Source organism: Mchenga conophoros, linkage group LG5 (assembly GCF_057382185.1).
Source record: "Mchenga conophoros isolate Kocher_MC1m ecotype Shallow Benthic linkage group LG5, M_conophoros_male_GT1.1, whole genome shotgun sequence".
Lineage (NCBI taxonomy): Eukaryota > Metazoa > Chordata > Actinopteri > Cichliformes > Cichlidae > Mchenga > Mchenga conophoros.
The window spans coordinates 30,372,844-30,387,870 of NC_140530.1; the positions used below are offsets into that span (position 1 = coordinate 30,372,844).

A 15,027-nucleotide genomic window follows, 5' to 3' on the forward strand; every position below is an offset into this window, starting at 1 on the left:
TGTAATCTGTAGACTCAAGTAAAGTGCATTATTCCAAGGCCACATGTTTATATAGGTAGGTAGGTAGGTAGGTAGGTAGGTAGGTAGGTAGGTAGGTAGATAGATAGATAGATAGATAGATAGATAGATAGATAGATAGATAGATAGATAGATAGATAGATAGATAGATATTGGAAGAATGGGCCAAAAACAGACCTGAGCAATGCTTGCAACTAGTTTCTCCATACAGGTAGTAGGTATTAAATACATTTCAGTAAGCATGTTCAGTACTTTTCCCTGTGTCATTTCTCATTATTACACATGACTTAATTTATAGACATCTATGTTTTGATTTTTTTAATTTTTTTTTTGCATGCGTGGATTGGATGGATTGTTACTGACATCTGGCAAGAATTTCATCCCAATAGCACCTTTAGAAATATGTGTGGCATGTTCAATATATATATATATATATATATATATATATATATACATATATATATATATATATATATATATATATATATATATATATATATGTTGTGTTTTTAAATAATGTTTGCATGTGTAGGTATCTGAGGGAGTATAGCTATAATTTCATTATCCTTCCATAATGACAGTGAAATACTAGGAAAAACTGTAATATATTGTAATGCCATCTAACAAAATTACTTTTTTCCTCAAGTGGACCACATTCTGTGTAACAAATTTATCTATTTTGACACCTAGAAGCATGTCATCATCCAAATACTGTTATCTTAACTGAGTTTGGCTCTGCTCTTTGATTTGGCAGCCAAATCAAATGAATCTTGAAGTTTGTGGTTGCCTTCAAACACAAATACAAATTCTCAGTTCTATCAAGAGTTTGTTTGGTTTTGTGGGTTTTTTTTGTTTTTTTTTTTAGTAATACTGTTAGTTTATTGCACTGTACCTTGAATACAGTCTTTTAAACTTTTTTGTTGCCAAAATATTATTATTGTTATTATTATTTTTTTTTCTTTTGCAGTGAAATATATCCTATAAATAACTTGTTTTATTGGTTCAAAATGTAACGTATGTACACACACACACACACATACACATGTCAGTCTGTCTTTTATATAGATTTTATGAACCATATGACAGAGTATAATGACAAAAACACATAAAAAAATTGTAATATGTAATCACAATAATTGTAATGTCTTCTAGCACCTTTGAAGGTATATTGATAACCTGCATAACACTATTACAATATTATTACTATTTATAATGTAATAATAATAATAATGGTAGAATATCTTTTATTATTTTCTTTTATAATTCATAATGCTAGTTAGGTTATTACATATGTGTTTGATGTTATTCAACTTTTCTAAAAAAAAATTATGTTTCCCTTTTAAAACCTACTACATAATACAAAAACTACATACTTAACCAGCACCTAATAGGAAGCTGTGTAGCTAAGTGCTAGGAGGGTAACGTCTCGCAGCCATCTTGAAATGCACTTTTCTGGGCAGTTAAAAAAAAAATCAAAATCAAAAAATTTTTAAAAAAGAAATATTGGCTTACTTGGCCCAACATCAAGGTTTTAAAACGCCCATTAAATCTGTTATACTTTAAACATTTTAGCCGGGAATTTTATAGTTGTAAGTGCAATAATCTCTCTCTATGTCTGGTTCCACTCCAGCTGACAAACTACTGAACACTGAACAAAGTTAACATTTGGTGCAACTTTAAGTGGCATTAACAATTTCTCGTACCTTCTTTTTTCTATGTAGTGCAACATAATCGAGTCTAGAAAAGTCGATGCGATCGATTTTGCGGCCGGCTCTTATATTTCCCGTGCAGCCTTTGCTCCTTCCCTTTTCGCTGAATTCTTCAGCCATGGCTCCGATTGTGAGTAGTAGCCCGACCAAATAAAAGTGCACACAGGCCACTTATTTTAGCTTGTCTTTCCATTTATAGACTTGTATATACGTGTGCACAGTAATATAGAAGAAACGAGTGTTCACGTGCGATTTTGTTTGCCTTTTTTAACGTTTCGTCTCAAACCACGTTTTGCTAACTGTTAGCGCAAGCTAGCAGCGATCGACGTGAGGGTTAACAGGGTGCACGTAAACAGTTGTTCGTGGTTTTTGCAACATTCTTTTACGATATTTACTTGAAATGCTAGTATAAAATGTCTGGAACATATTGAACACGCTGTGACTAACCGCTAATAAAGATATCTGAAGACTATTGTTGCTTCCTTACGCTTCGCTTTGGGGGTTTTCCGAGTTTAAGCAACTTTCTCCATTTGTGTTAGAAGAGGCAGGTGGTTAAGAAGCCGGGTGGGAAGAAGAAGAAGCAGATCCTGAAGTTCACCCTGGACTGCACCCACCCTGTTGAGGATGGCATCATGGATGCTGCCAACTTCGTGAGTAGATCACCTCTGACAGAAATGACATCTTGTCTGGTAATCAGTGTAGCAGCTGTCAGACACAAATGCTCTGTGTCAGACACTACTGTCAAATAAGGGGCATCAATCAAAGCCCTGTATTAAGGATCCAGTCAGTTGATATTAAAAGAAAAGAGAGAGGGGGAAAAAAAGACAGATGTCAGTCATATGTTTATAAGAAACTCTGATCTGTAGTTCATAAAGAGGCCTTCATTTCTGGTGCTTGCTGTGTGTGACTTGCTGTGTCCTCTGCACATGCAGGAGCAGTTCCTGCAGGAGCGTATCAAGGTGAACGGCAAAGCTGGAAATCTTGGTGGTGGTGTGGTGTCCATTGAGAGGAGCAAGAGTAAAATTGCTGTGAACTCTGAAGTTCCCTTCTCAAAGAGGTAAATAAAAGAAAAACAGTGCAACTATGCCATATTGTATTATTTAACTGGTCATAGTCATTTGCCATCATACCAGCAATCCTCAGTAAATACTGTGCACAGTGCTTGCTTCAATGTCTAAAAAGACAAATGTTAAGTTTTTAAGAAAATCTCTGTTGTTTGTGTGGAATAGAGAAGTATGCAGAATCCTGTTGAATGTAATATTGAGGGAAATGAAACACATTTGACATTTCAGCCCCAGTAATATTTTAATAGACTTAATGAACAGACATGAGAAGACTCCAAACAAATATGGCTGTGTTTGGTTGTCACTTTAACAGTGGTTGCAAAATTTTACTGATACTCAGCCTGAATGTGTCTTCTGACTGATCATGCTGTCTTTGTGGTTTCCCACTTATTTGAGAGCTTGTGATCTGATTTTTTTTCCAGTTCCAGCACAAGTACATTTATCCAGTATTACATGAGCTGGTTTCACACAAGTGTGGCAATAAATACTCTGGACAGATACACCACTAGAGAGTATCTACCTTATGTGAGAAGCCAAGAAATCTCATAAAAATGCTTAAAAAAACAAAAGATTTTTAGGGATCAGATAAGTTCATCATTGCTTGCCACATTGTGCAACAAGGTCCTGCTGCACCCTAATGTGGGCATAACATCAAGTTTGATGTGTGTAGACATAACAATAAAAAATGACTGAATCGTAGGCTATGACACACAACTATGGTCTCTTCCTATGGTGTGTCATCTTTAATGTGTACTCGTGCTGCCCCAACTGCACAGTATTTTCTTCTATGCTTGAATTCATTACCTTTTTCACAAGTTTTACTGCCACATTTTTCTTTTGTGTGTGAAATTGTCATTGATCAGTGCCTAATTTCATGCTGCATTCCTGTTGGTTGATTTAACAAAACAAAAAAAGGTAGGTTGTAGCATAAATTTTGTAAGGTCAGTACTCACTAGGGTGTCGCGTGTCAGGTGCAGGAGGCAAAGTCTAGTATTTATTATTTGACCATACTGTCTACATACTGTGTCTACAGTACTAAGAAAATACAAATACCATTGTGTATTTAGAATGTTGGCATCGAAAGGTACCATAAGTATCGGTTCTGGTGACATGTGCCTAGTGTGGAAGTCTCGTCCTCTGGCAGTCAGTTCTGAAGAAACATCCCTGCTGCTTAAAGGTTCTTCTGTGAACACATGAAGCAGTCGAATCATATAATGAGAGTTTCAGAATTATTGTATTAATTGTGGATTTGTCTGAAGTTTTGTAAATATTTAGAAAAACCAAAACTAATATCTTAAAGTGAGATCTATTTCAATTTCGATTCAGATTTATTTATATAGCGCCAAATTACAACAACAGTTGCCTCAAGCACCTTCGAAACACAGATGTTACTGTGAAGTGTAGTACTTAATGTAACTGATTAGAGTGGCACAGCCAAAATGGTTATCTTATCTTGTTATATATATTTATTAGGCTGTAGCCACCACTTAATAATGATGCTAATTTTCTATTTGGACAATAAACAGTATTAACTGTATAATAACCTAGATATAATAATGGCATGTGTATTATACATCTGATCATTAAAGTACTTGAACTCATTTTTAAAACCGGCTGTACCAAAGTTGCAAAACATACACATGTCCACCTAATCTACATCTTTTAAATGTTGGGTTACGTGGATCTGTGTGTATTTCTGGAACTTTCCCTAACCACCTTCATGTCCACTTCATACTGTAATTGTTCAGTAAATTTTAAACACCACCACCAGAGGGGGACTGTGGCACTCTCAGTCTTAAATGAAGCATTTGGTATAACCAGTGTAGGTCTCCTAGGTTAGAGCTGATGCTAAAGCAAATTAATTTTGTGATCCCACTTTTCTGCTGGTCACTGTTATGGCAAAAACCGCACAGAGCTGTTTTTTTTTTTGTGCATTTGGGCTACTGAGAGTTTTAACTGTTGTATGCCATGTTTAACAATTTCTACACCTTCATATAAATGTAGAAAAACAGCAGGATTTTGCTGCTTTACGGTATATAAATTGTGAAATCTAAGGGCAGATCGACTCACACTCTTCTGCTCTCTGCTTCCATTTTCAGGTACTTGAAGTATCTTACCAAGAAGTATCTGAAAAAGAACAACCTCAGGGACTGGCTGCGGGTGGTAGCTAACACCAAGGAGAGCTACGAGCTGCGCTACTTCCAGATCAACCAGGATGAGGAGGAAGAGGACGAAGATTAAACCTTACGCCACTCTTAATAAAATACTTAGAGAGAAAACCCTTCATGGTCTTGTTTTATTTGGAAACATTTGGTTTGAGTATGTTATCTGGATCCCACACAGACGATAAAAACAGAGATAAGAACATGTGACTGTGCACTCTGATTTCATTTAGCGTTTTTCAAAAATAATCCTTGCTATTTAGATGCATGATGACAATTTTGCATGTGTAAATTGCATATAAACCTGACATTTTTAGATTTAGGAATGTTTTCTGGTTCTTTATTCTGATGTGGGATGGTGCTTTTTTTGTCACCTGGTTACAAAAATGTTTATTTGCATTGTGTGATTTGCCCCCACCCCCCTAAAATCCTGCAGGATGTGGGATGAGCTGGAACTCTCAGCCTTTCATTTGTATATTTTGATAAAAGATAAAGTGACGCTGAAGCTGATACTTCCTCTGCTCAGCTCTCTGTGGGGCATCCTGTGATACAGCTGTGGTAACCTTGACAACAGTTAGACCACTGGCAGTCAGGACTCCTCACAGCTTGCAGTCATCAGCCTGCACTTGTGTGTGCTTTGTCAGGACAGTGTGGTCGCTTGCAAGATGAAATCGAGTCGGGTGATAGTTAGTTGGGGGTTTTATGCCTTAATTGACGTCCAAATCAACCAAAACGTCCGTTTACACAAACGGTTTGGCTTCGAAATAGAAAGCAATGCTGTGTTTCCACCTGCAGACACACTTTGGAGTGGAGCTTGTGAGTGAATAGAGCAGCAGCTGTGCGAGAAAGTGGGAGAAGTTTCTGTCTCAATTCTCCGGACTTCCAAAAGGAAATGGACAGGCGCGGGGAGTGCATCCGTCTATTAGCAGCACACGGCGCTCGATGTGCATTTTTTTTGCACGCTACTAGTTGAAGTGGTAACTAGGAGAGTATGACTAACTAGTTGTGGGTGAAATTATGGGATGCATCGTCATGGCAACAGACCAGACGTCACAATCTGGGCATGTGTGTTCCATTTTTGTCTTTCTTATTTTTCAGACTGGAAGACCTGGATAGAGATCATTGGAATATATATATATTTTTTTTAAAAATAATTTTTTTTTTATTTTACTCGTGGAGAGAAAGCCCCATGTTCGTTGCACAGAAATAAAAAAAAAAATCTTACATTTTTCACAGCGACGAATACTATTCTTTTTGGGTGAAGAAAGAGACTGTGCTGCGGCGTCTGGAGGGTTAACTTTCAGTATTCCCAGCCTAAAAGGGGTTTGGGGGCTATGAGATAAAGATGCCGGGGTCGCTGAGCAATGAAGACGAGGGACAAGACGACATGGATTTTGAAGACGATATACCAGGTGAGGGAAAGGGGAGAGGCGGGGTGTCCTTCAGATAATTTTGCGCCGCTACGCCTTGAATGCGGGGAAAAGGGCTTGTCCTGCGTTCCTGAGACCGGAGAGGAGGGGTGGGGTGCAATAAGCAGAGTCATGCTATTATTTTTTTTTTTGTACGACCTGCAGTCTTAAAGGTGGCAAAGGGTTGTAGTTTTTTTTTAAATCTCTCCCCCCCACAGCTGTCCTCACATTCATCCTGATTTGGGGGCACGATGGAAACGCTGCTGCATGGTTTCTGTGGGCTGCCTTTTCTTTCACAGACTGCATGCGTGTACAAGTGAATGGCTTTGAGTCCAAACACAAGTTTTGTTCAGAGAGCTGTTAAAAAACCCGTACTTTGCTCGTTTCCGTGTCAGTGTGTCCATTGGCGATTTTCTGTCCCTTTTTAGCTCGTGGATGTGCTCTTTTGTGGAAAAAAAAAGAAGGGGGGCTCCGGTGACAACGTGCGTGTTCATTTTGTTGTGGATGATGCGCTGCCGTTAGCGCTAGTGATTAGGAAGCTGTTTCAACTTTAATTCTTTTTTCTCCCACTGCATGGCCGCAGAGGTGTGAAAGCCACGTGTGGGCTACAGTAAACAGAGCTTATCAAGTGTGCTCCTTTGCCTTGGACGTTGATGACACCGGTTAGGTCACCGGCAGCCCTTCAGCTCTGGGTCGTGCGCGAACTGGAATTAACTCTAACCCACATTCTCTGCGTGCTGCTAATTCATTTCACATAGCAAGTTCATACAGGAGAACCTATGCAATAAAATTCTCCAGGCTGAAAAATGAACATGTCATCGACTCTGGCAGTGAACCAGCTTTCAGTGCTCCTACAGTTTCCTCCTTTAAAAAAAATGGTCAAGATCAAATCAAGTCACAGGGGGTTTTAAGATTCCCTAATTAATGACCATGCACAATAAGGTACTTGCCAAATTTTGGCCATTTTTGTTTTCTTTTGGCTGGTAAGTTTGTTAGACTTTCTGGCAGGTGTCAATCCTAGGGCACAGGGGAATCCCAGTCTTAGTTTTTTGGCAGGCATGGCTGTGGTTACTTGTGACATTTACTCAAATTGCTAACTGTGTGGTCCATAATGTACACCAAAGAGCAGGCATCATCAGAATCTTCATCTGCGCAACACAAACCCAGTTCTGAACTGCTAATGATTGGTTTCTTGATCTAGTGATGCAGCAGCTCAGGTGATGAAGTGCCCTCTTGTTGCAGCCTGCTGAGCTGAATATCCAGACATAAGATTGTCCCGTGCAGCCAATGAAGTTCCTTTTATTTTAAAGTTCTTATAGCTTGCTCCAAACATCAGATGGTTGATGTCAAGGGCATGATTTAAAAAGTCCTGCTTTGCCCTCTGCTTCACTTTCACATGTGGAAAATGTTTGTGGTTGTAAAATACACTCCAAAGCCAAAAACAAAAGTCAGAAAGGTCGGAAAGTAAGAGCCCTGCTTTGGATCAGAGAGCTAGTTTCAGCGAAGTCAAATCACCCCAAAAAAATGAGGTCAGCTGACTCCCTCAATATACTGAATGACCAGGTTTTTCCATCAGTGGTTTTTGTTCTTCCCCGATAACAAAGACATTTTCCTGGATGACAGTACCAGGATTCATTGGGTTAAAACATGAAAGAGCAATTCAATGAGCACGAGACATCATTTTCCAACAGGGACTGGCCACCGCAGAGTACAGACTTTAACCCCTCTAAGAATCTTTGGGATTTGCTAGAGAAGATTTAGCAGACTGTCAAGCCCATCGCCAATACAAGGCATGAAAGTAACACAGCTCTAGGTGGAAATAGGTGTTGTGACATTGCATAAGCTTATTGAAATGATGCCTTGATGAATGCTGGCCATGATCAAATGAAATATGTGAGTGTGTGACTGCTTTTTATTGGCCGATCAGTGTAGATTCAGCATGAAATGAAGCTTCTAAAATCCAATGCAATGTTTTCTCTAGCAGCAGGCCCTCCTCGTCTTAAGTGTTGCTCAAATAATGCAGTGATGTGGAGTATAGAATACATGTGAAAGAAGGCACAAGAAGTTTTATTTATTAAACATCTTGCTGGTGTGTCTGTTGCATTGGTATTTGGTATTGCTCGTTACGGAGTGACGAAAAGTCATTTACTGGGACACTACTTCGGTGGCTTAATTGTGAGCAGTTGTCACAGTACTGAGTTGCCAAATTGCAATCCTTGCTCATTTCGTATGTGTGTTATAAAGCTCTTGAACATCTGAGGCTTTGAAGTGCTGTCACAAAAAATGAGGTAGAATGCATACAATTACGAAATTCAAGGGTACCACTGGTTACCATTTCTTAGACAGAAAAAGGTAATATACGCCACAATATTCAAAAATTACCTCTGCGTTTAACACAAGGTCTGAGTATTGTGATATCTGCATTATTTGAGAAAATCTTTTGCATTAAACACACATTTCTTTTGTTTATATACATATTTTTTGACGAGGGTAATTTGAACTTGCTAGTTTTTATGTGCATTTATGTGCATCTTAGCAGTAAGCAAGTGAAAAAGGAGGCAGACAAAGAGAACGGAGAGTCAGAGGGGGAGTTAGAGCAACATCTGTGACTGCCATCCATATTTAGAGGGAGAATACAGGCACTGATGTGTGTCCTCAGTAACGCATTAGTTTGTTAAACATGTATAAGAAAGGAAGGCTGCAGCTGAATATGGCAGGTGAGTGAATATATGTCAGTATTAATTAAGTCAAAAAAATGAAGAATGTGTTTAAATTGCTTAAATATGCTTTGATGGGATTTTTGTAGTTATGTGTTTCAGGCTTCAAAAAAAATTTCTTGTAATATAATAAATACCAGTGTGATCCTCTATGATGACGCACAATGTACCTACTCGAGGGTAAATCTAGTGAAACTCCGACACAGTGGTCCATATTGGTTTTGTCATCATGAAATTGTTCACAAAAGGGAGTCAGTCTTTCTAGTCTGAAAATATGACTGTTTTATTGGAATAACTTTCTTTTAATTTGTCATATCACGCACTCATCACAACAAAATGCTGCGGATCAATTGTTATGCTGCTGATACACGAAGCACTTTCCAGACAGTTTATGACCTCATCAGCAGGCTTCAAAGTGATAGACAAGGTCAGAAATCCAGGTCAGAGTTTTCTACCATGAAGACACTTCAGTGCAATTAAAACACAACAGTGTGGGAGCACATTGTGTGGGGACTTCAGACCCCAAAATGCTATCCTATCACAGTCTTTATTTGTTGTGCCACGTAGTGTCCTAAGTCCCTTTGTTTCACTCTGGGCACTTACACTGTCACAGATTGTTCCATTGTGTTTTCTGTTTTAATTGCTTTGTTCTTCCATAAAATTGAAAGATTATCATGGGCTTTTGTGTGCCTACAAATGTTATCCCCAGTTGGAAAAGGGGCTATTTTTGGATCCCTCACTGTGAAAGTTGACACAGTTTTTTTTTCTTAATGTGTGTGTATGTAGCGTAAGCATAAAAAAACATGCTTTTAAATATATTTTTGCAAATGAGTGGAACATCATTTCTTATCTGTTTCCTACCTGTTTATATGGGATGTGCTATGACCTTAGAATAGATATACTACAATTTAATGATGCTATTTAGGCTTTATCCTTCCATCACTTAGATGATAACATTTTCTAATAATAGCCTACGGATGCTTTTGTCTGAAGGCATTTAAAGCCTGAGCCATAAGTACCTAATCGATGAAGATAGGAAACCCTTTGGCCTCGTCTTCCCTGCATTGTGGGAAGCAATGCTGGGCAGCATTAAGTGGGTATTTCCACACAGGGGCCAACAGAGAAATGACTAATGTGCTTTCCAGTAAACTCTATCTTCCTCACTTGGGACTCGTTCATGAATCTCCCTTCTAATGGGTCAGTCTGGTGGCCAAGCCCTTGCAGGAAGGTCAGAACTGTGTCTGTGCCACATTTTACAGAAGGCTTGTTTGCCAACTGGAGCTTTGGTCGTCTTCCTAACACAATCTGTTGCCAGACCTCGGTGTGTCACATGACTGAGCAACCTCCCCTACTTCCAACACCTGGCACTGCCTGGTCCAGTCACCAAGCAGAAAGAATATCTCTCCCCTGATGGCTTTCCCCACGGGGACTTCACAGGCCATTTACTTTAGTCAGGGTTCAGATTTTAAGGCAATTCAGGTGATAAACACAGAGCTGTTTCAGGGAGCTGCATTGCTGTGACACATTCCTGTGTAACAAAAAATGATTACTGAGAACCCATGTGTTCAATATTTTATTTGACTCTCTGACAATCTGTTATCAGCACGTGGTTCTGTTAAAGAAACGTCAGCAAGCTAACATGGCCCCAGTTACAGCGCTTACAGGCTGATGTTTGGCAGATTTTATATTTAGAACATATATATATAGTTTAGTGCCATCATTAATTACAGTAATGAGCGCACAAAGCACAATGGTACAGCAGTAAAATAATGTATGACTGCCATTTTTTCTGCAAATTAAAAAAATCGACTAGATTATAGTGCAGAAGAACAGATCATTATTAATGCGCCGTGGATGTGTGTATGAAATCTCACAATAAACCAGTTGAAATAGTTCATTTAAAACTGCATATACTGAACTCATGGTGAAAATATCATCAAAGTAGGGCTCATCCGCTGGGGACCTTGAACTTCTGTATCAAATTTCATGTCAGTCCATTCTCTAGTTATTGAGAAATTTTAGTCTGAACCATAGAGGTTAAACAACCAAGAGGCTGACATTGTCAGACCTTGAGCTTCAGCACCAGCATGGCTAAAAAGAACTCAGCTCAGTCTGCTCAAAGTGAATTAGGTGCTTATCACCGAACCATTTAAACCCCACATCAGTAACACCGCATCACCACTGTCAAGTTGGATTGATTTATTTTACAATAAGCAGAGCCAAGGGCACAGAGATATGAACTGTACGCTTTGTGTAATCCAAAGCCATCTCGATCTGCACCTGAGCCATGTCATCATCTGTGCATCTGAGAGAGATGTAAGGCTCTGCCGTGCTGTCGTCATAAGTTGCCTGGCAGGTGGCTAACCATGCATCTGAGACACAAAAGAGTTGCCCGTTTGAGCTACTGAATACATAAACTCAAGGCTTTATTTAGAAAAAAAGAAAGTGAAGAAAAACACCAAGGTCTGTGGGACAAGAAGAAAGAAGGAATGAGTAGCAAGGCAGTAAATGTCTGTCAGCACATTTCCTATAATAATATTGGCCAAGAAAAGCACAAGTTACCCCCAGTCAGGGTTGAGGAAGGGATGACACAGTTCATCTGGAAGCCAGGACAGCACAATGAGTTTGACATTGCCTCTGATTAAGGCTTTGAAATCAGTGTACTGTATGTGTATGCGTGGAATACCTCCTGCTAGCTTTGCTAAATAGAGGATAAGTGGCTGGTGAGGTTTGTGTGTCTACTACACAGGAATCCCTCCTCCCCAATCTCTCACTCCAGCTACCCAGGGGAGTGGTAGACTGCAGGGCTAGTGTTGGCTGATTGACTCTGATACATGTGCTGCATATTTCATGCCCTCCAGTCTGTCTGCGTGAGACACAGAGAGACGGGAGACATGCAGATAGACAGACTGGAAGAGACAGCGAGACAGTTGGGAAAATGAGATTAAATAAACCTTTTTGGGGCACTAGAGTTGCATCATGTGTGTACAATATTTTCTCTGTGTGACTTTTTACAGAGATGTATTGTTTGGGACTGTCTCTCTCCCTTACTTACTCCTCTGTGACCCACTGTGGCATCAGCGAAGTCTGCTGTGCTCAGCAGTCAGCACGTTTACACAGCAGCTTTGAGGCGGTACAGCTGACAACCAGCAGCAGGTCCCTTTAGTCCCAGCAAGCATTAAAGGCAGAAGATATGCTCAGTATACCTCAGTGGTCCTCCAGGGAGTTCCCATTTAGCGGCAGGGCACGCACTCCATTTATTTGTGTTTTGATGGGTAAAGTTGATGCACACTCAATGATGTGTGATTATGAGGTTGATTTTGCCAAGTGCTCCTGTTGGTCTGACATTGATTCATCATTGTTATTTTCACAGGAGGCTAACTGACTTTTCATCGTGGTGAGCTTTCACAGTAGAGCCTGCAGCAAATGAATATTTGCAACATCTATTGTTCATTTTTAATCTTTTTGATTAACCATTTTGTCTGAAATGTCAGAAATTTCGATTTCCCAGAACCCGGGGTTACATCTTCATCTCTTGTTTTGCTGCCCAATTTCAAAACTCAAAGGTGTTTAATTCAGAGTAGATTCATATCCTCACTTTGATCAAACAAAATCAAAAAATTGAATAACCACTCACTGAGGCAGAAAAATGTACGAGTCAGGCTGAATGTGTCAGTTTAGTCTTATTACAAGCTGAATTATCGGTGTCGTTTAAGTGTACTAAGCAAATAATTCTCCTTTCCCCCGTGTTCAGATGAGGATGACGAAGGTGAGCGCAACACAGTTCCCCTCACACCTCTCGACCGCTTCTTTTCTGACGACGAGTCCCTCAAACAACAAAAGAAGAAGCCCAAAAAGATGAAGGAGGGAAAACTGCCAAAAGTTAAGAAGAGGAAAAAAGAGGTAAGGCATAATTCACATTCAGCACCATCTGTCCAGACCTCGGACACAACAGCTTGGCAGGCATTTTGGCTCTAGCCATATCCCGCATTCTCTATTTCTCAAACCATCGCTCTTTTGATGTCTCTGCAATTGGATCAAAGGTGTGTTTTGGCTGCTGGACTGCCTCTGTAATCTAAATGAGAGGCAGTGGACTGTCTCAGGCTTAGGGGAGGTTGGCAGCATTGTCACTGTTACTGCCAGTGTAAGCTGTGGGCTCCAAGCGACAGTTTAGAGTGTAGATTTGTGCCTGTGGTGCTGGTGCTGATGGCAGGGACTGTAGGTCAGAGGCAATGTGTTCATGTCTATCCAGTAGCGGGAGTGAGAGTTATGACAGAGCGGTTTTGACAGTCCTTCGCCTCTAGCCTCTAATTTCCAATATTTAGATAGCAGGATTGAGACTTGATTGGCTCAGAGCATTAACACCAGCGTGATGTTGATAATTTTACAGCTTATGAGGTGAACGCCTGCTGCTTTTGCTGAATAGGTCACATGTGGCTAAAGGAGACAGTTAGAGAATAAGGAAAAATTGCAGCATTAAGAGGTTGCACAGTAGTGTCGTGGTTAGCGCTTGCTTCTTCACAGCAAGGAGGTTACAACCCCTCTGCTCAGGGTTTGTCTGTGTGGAGGTTGGACACTTTCTTTGTGTCTCCACGTGTTTCGTTCAGGTGTGCCGGGTTCCTCATATCAAAGTGATTTAGGTCAATAGATGATTCTAAATGGGTCATGGGCATGCAAGAGTGTGTGATTATCTGTTTTGCTGCATTAGCACTGTGATTGACTGGTTACCTGTGCAGAGTGTACCCTCATTAGTCAGTTTTTTAGAAAATGGATGGATGCTAAAGTCAGTACTGTACTTTATATTATTTCAGTTCCATTTTCTGAGGAGACATTGTTTATAAATGATCAATTATTTAATTTTCAATTTATTATTAAAGAGATGGTTCTTGCATATTTTTCATCAGGCCTCTAGTGCTATTTATTCATTTGTATGACCTGCCCAATTTTGTAGATATTGGCTCTAGACATGTTTCCTTTCTCTTGAATATAATGGTGAAAAATACATTTTATTTTGTAGTATTTAGAGCACCAAAAATATAGTAGAAAAACTGAGATGCAGTGCGTCATTCCAGAGTTGCTAAAATACATCTTTTTACCCAGTTTTACGCCATTTTATGTAGAAACTTTTCTTTGTACAAATTTGCATCCATCAAAAGAAGCGTAAATAAGCTTTCTAAGGGTATAGCAGGGAAAAAACAAGCAGAGTGTATTGAAACCAGCAGTTTTAGGTTAGAGATCCAGTTTTATTCATACAGTGACCTTGTGGTTAAAAGTGCTGAAATTTGGATGATGATTATCTTTGGGCTAATAAGTCTACGAATGACCCCGTTTGCACTACCAAACAATGCATTTGATCCAGCATTACTTCATGATCTGCAGCTTGAAGGGCCATCCTACAAATAAAGTCAGCCCTTTAACTTCTGGAAAAGTTTTGTTTCTTCAAAAGCCCAGAGGCTAAAAGAAATATTTATTATTCAGTAATTACAGGAATTTGCTGTATTCCCAGTGATTTCCCCGCTCATGTTGGCGAGCTGTAACCGTGTCAGTGACATAGCCAGGATGTTCCCCTCCGCTGACTGGAGATGCCAGCAGTACCGTGAGGAGTTTGGCTGACCATGCTGCCACTCGGCCCTTTGGCTGCTCGTGGTAAACACTAAGCTCTGGGTCTCACTGAGCTAATGAAGCGGGGGGCTCCCTGTGACACTCTCCTTTCCCTAACTCACAGACACTGCTCTGTATTCTCCTTTTCTTCCCTCTCCTCTTGTCTCCCACATGCATCACCTCACTTTGCTTTGATTACGATGCTGCTGCTTTCTTTCCGTCTTGCTTTCTTGCTCCCCACCTTGCTGTATTTGTGTCTTTTTTTGCCTCCCATTCAGAAACCATTGCTCCTGTAATTCACTTCCAGTTACTCCCCAAAGGCTGGTGTCAGACAGGGGCCAAAAGTC

At 39.9% G+C, this 15,027-nt stretch overlaps 2 protein-coding genes across 4 annotated transcripts in view; both read left to right on the forward strand.

Annotated features, from left to right (window-relative positions):
* The first annotated feature begins 1,725 nt into the window (after positions 1–1,725).
* rpl22 (ribosomal protein L22) lies at positions 1,726–5,070 on the forward strand. The gene is made up of 4 exons (XM_085274819.1): positions 1,726–1,857; positions 2,267–2,377; positions 2,660–2,784; positions 4,891–5,070. Exons 1-4 carry the CDS (start codon positions 1,768–1,770, stop codon positions 5,030–5,032), a joined length of 468 nt encoding a protein of 155 aa, XP_085130945.1. The 5' UTR covers positions 1,726–1,767; the 3' UTR covers positions 5,033–5,070.
* Positions 5,071–5,216: 146 nt separating this feature from the next.
* The window catches only part of chd5 (chromodomain helicase DNA binding protein 5), a 37,024-nt gene continuing 27,213 nt past the window's right edge, over positions 5,217–15,027 (forward strand). For all 3 annotated transcript variants that reach the window (XM_085274816.1, XM_085274818.1, XM_085274817.1), the window contains exons 1-2: positions 5,217–6,365; positions 12,834–12,982. In XM_085274816.1, coding sequence (XP_085130942.1) covers positions 6,299–6,365; positions 12,834–12,982 — 216 coding nt within the window. In that variant the 5' untranslated portion in view covers positions 5,217–6,298. The remainder of the gene's footprint in view (positions 6,366–12,833; positions 12,983–15,027) is intronic.